The 3,499-nt window shown below is 41.4% G+C and overlaps 1 protein-coding gene across 1 annotated transcript; it reads right to left on the bottom strand.

The window, feature by feature from the left end:
- Nucleotides 1-1,208: 1,208 nt before the first annotated feature.
- On the bottom strand, nt 1,209-1,991 carry LOC124414915. The gene is made up of 2 exons (XM_046896080.1): nt 1,492-1,991; nt 1,209-1,380 (listed from the first exon to the last, which is right to left on the bottom strand). Exons 1-2 carry the CDS (start codon nt 1,989-1,991, stop codon nt 1,209-1,211), a joined length of 672 nt encoding a protein of 223 aa, XP_046752036.1.
- Between the last annotated feature and the right edge of the window lie 1,508 nt (nt 1,992-3,499).

Below are 3,499 nucleotides of genomic sequence, written 5' to 3'. Positions count from 1 at the left end.
TTATGTTTATAGAAAAAGGTATTCGAGGTGGTGTGTCGCAGTGTTCGAACAGATACGCAAAGGCCAACAACAGATATATGGGAGAGGTATTCGATCCACAAGTCGAAGAATCTTATCTCATGTACTTCGATGTTAACAATTTCTACGGTGCTGCTATGAGCTTTGCTCTGCCATACAGTTCCTTTGAATGGGTATCATACTTCGGACAATGCGACGTACTTACCATCTCGGACGATGCGTAGTTCGGTTACATATTAGAGGTAGATTTGGAATATCCTGCGGAACTGCATGAAATGCTTAAAGATTTACCACTGTGTCCGGAGCACTACATACCTCCGATCTCGAGTACTAAGCAACCGAAATTGACGACCACGCTACTTCCCAAACAAAACTATGTTATTCATCAACGTGTTTTGAAACAATGCTTACAATTAGGTCTGAAGTTGGTTGAAATTCACAAAGTTCTCCGATTCCGGCAAACACCATGGCTAAAAAATTACATAGATTTGAATGATTTACGGAACAAATCGAAGGACGAATTTGAAAAAAACTTTGATAAATTGATGAACAACGCAGTTTTTGGTAAAACAATGGAAAATGTTAAGAAGTATAGAGATGTCAGGCTGATCACGAAATGGGACGGAAGATACGGTGCTCGAGCTACTATAGCTAAACCAAATTTCCATTTTTGCACCATTTTTGATGAAGATATGATGATAGTCGAATTGTATAAAACGAAAGTCAAACGAAACAAACCTTTGTATGCGGGTTTTTCCGTCCTGGATCTTTCGAAAACTTATATCTACGATTTTCACTACAATTATATCAAGAATAAATTTGGCAACCAAGCAAAATTAATGTACACTGATACCGATGGTTCAGTATATCACATCACCATCCCCGACGTACACCAGTGTATTAAAGTGGACTTGCATAAATTCGACACATCTGATCACTCAGTCGATAACGCTTACGGAATGCCTTTAGCAAATAAAAAAGTCCTCGGCTTGATGAAGGATGAAAACAACGGTCGAATAATGTTAGAATTTATAGGATTGAGAGCAAAGTTATATTCATTCAGGGTCTTAGGAGATAAGAACGACAAAAAACGTGCTAAAGTGGGTAAGGGTTCAACGTTGAGAACAATAACTTCTAATGATTATTTGGAATGTGCTTTTTAACATGAAAATTTGATCAAAAGTCAGAATTTATTCTTGAGTCAAAAGCATGAGGTTTATACTGTAGAATAGAAGAAGGTAGCACTGAGCTGGAATGACGACAAGCGGATCGTGTTTCACAACACGACCGACACGCTTCCGTGGGGCTTTAAGCCTGGACCTTAGCGTATACGTTTGAGCTTTGTAATTATCGTATCGTAATCTATAGGTTACGAAATATAATTGTACAACGTTGTATATAATTATATAGGATGTAAAATGAAGACACATGCCTATTTGCAATAAAATCTCATTTATTCAATAATGATGTTACACGTCAGATTCATTTATCCAACTGTTGTGTGTACTGTCAAAACCTAACCATTTAACATATAATTTCTTTCCACGCTTTTTGAAAACCTTCTCCGCGAGATAGATGTCCGGATGTTCAAACTTGAGGAGCTCCTGTTCATAGAAACCGCCAGCGATGGGTTGATTTTGATAGTCTTTGAGCTTGTACGTAAGGGGATGAGTATTTTCCATTTGGCTTATTGTGAATATTTCAGTCGTCCAATTGGGAGTATAACCTTTCTCGAAGACGTATTTGAATTTGCTGATTCGGACTTTGTCGCCAGTTCTGAACTTTGTCGGTTTGGTAGGTATCGCTCGAAGCCCTCCGTACGCCTGACGGACTAATTGCCTCTCGATCATAACCGTGACGTCCGACGGTTTCATTCGTATGGTTCGGTGTTTGGTGTTGTTGTCAGCTAATACCAAATCAGATAAGATGTCGAGCCACTTGTAGCTTCCTTGCATGCTGAACTGTGTCCACATTTTGATCTCCAGCGTACGATTGGAACGTTCACAGGTCGAAGCCTTTAAATTACTGTACGTGGAGTAAAGTTTGACTCCAGAGCGTGTCATAAGAGATCCGAATTTTGAGTTGTAAATTTCCGTTCCTCTGTCGACGTGTAATTATTTCGGTACACGTCCTTGAACAAGCACAGATTCCATCGCCTTTGTGACATCATCCCCGGACTTGCTCTTTATCGGTACAGCCCACACATACTTTGAAAAAATATCAATGACTGTGAGCATGTACTTGTAGCCTTTGTTTTGTCCAGCGTACGAAATCATATCAACAAGATCCGCCTGCCAGGTCTCGTCGATGCCACGCACATCTACACAACGACGTGAGTAATTCCGGCGTGCAGGCTTATGCAGTTCCGTCACCAGCGCTAGCTTTTCCCCATTCATCTTCCAATGCTCTCGGTCTGGTATCCAATTTGAAAAGAATTTCAGCCTTTCGAATCGACAGGTTTCTGCCTGTTCTAAAATCTGTGTAGAAGGTGTCCAAGGCTTTCCCTGTGGTGGTATCCAATGCTTTGAACATTTGATCAAGATTGTCGAGTTGTTTTTGCAGCAAGTAGAACTTTCGACGAAAGATTTTCAAAGTTACAGCATTGTTTGGCTCCACGGGGTCAGCTATATTGCATAGTCTTTTGTTGCGTATATCGTAGTGCCCGTCCGCTGTTACGTGAAATCCGACACCCGGAGGACCTCGAGTGCTCGCAGCTGTGTTTTTGTTTAGCTGACGTCCGAACACGTCGACGCTCATCTCGTAAATGATTGCAGAAACGGCGTAAGTTGATTAATAAATGATTCCAGCTTTTCGCAATTCTTCGAGAATCGACATAATTTCGTTGTTGTGATTTGTATTCCCAGCCGCTTGAGAAGCCGTAAGCAAACGAAGACGTTCCACCAACTCGTTCGCGTCGTCCCAGAAAATATAATCTCTTTTAACACTCTGTCGTGTAACCCAAGCCTGAGGTAGCAAAACACCTTTCATCCGTCGTTTCAGTTTTGATTTCTTCCTTCACCTCCTGCTTTACAGGTTTCGTGTCTCGAGAGACGTTGACTAATTCCTGCAGCGGGGTTACCACAGGTTTGAGGACATCCTTCATTGTTTCCTGCAGCGACTCTTTTCCCGTCTTGAGGATTTTATGCTTCCGTCGAATTGCATTACTCGCTTGAGCAATACGGCGCAAGACTTCTTTTTCCTGCCGAATTTCCTGCATGTTGACACAACTAGCTCAGCAACGCTACTGTTTCGTTCCCCTCGATGACCGTGTACTTTATTCCTTTGTCATGTTCATAAAATTGTCGAATCCCTTCCTATATCGATCGTTGTCGAGCTCTCGATCCTTGTCAATCACGAGGAACCCATATTTGTTACCGTTCTAGCATGCTACACACAAGTCTTTAAACTCTGTGTACGTCATATTGGTGTTGACGTGATCGTTGTATACGTGTCTCAGGTTCATTTCGTCTTGTTTGAATAA

Source organism: Diprion similis, chromosome 14 (genome assembly GCF_021155765.1).
Source record: "Diprion similis isolate iyDipSimi1 chromosome 14, iyDipSimi1.1, whole genome shotgun sequence".
In the NCBI taxonomy this organism is placed as follows: domain Eukaryota; kingdom Metazoa; phylum Arthropoda; class Insecta; order Hymenoptera; family Diprionidae; genus Diprion; species Diprion similis.
Note: the sequence above shows the minus strand (reverse complement) of the source record. Positions and strands in the feature narration are given on the sequence as shown.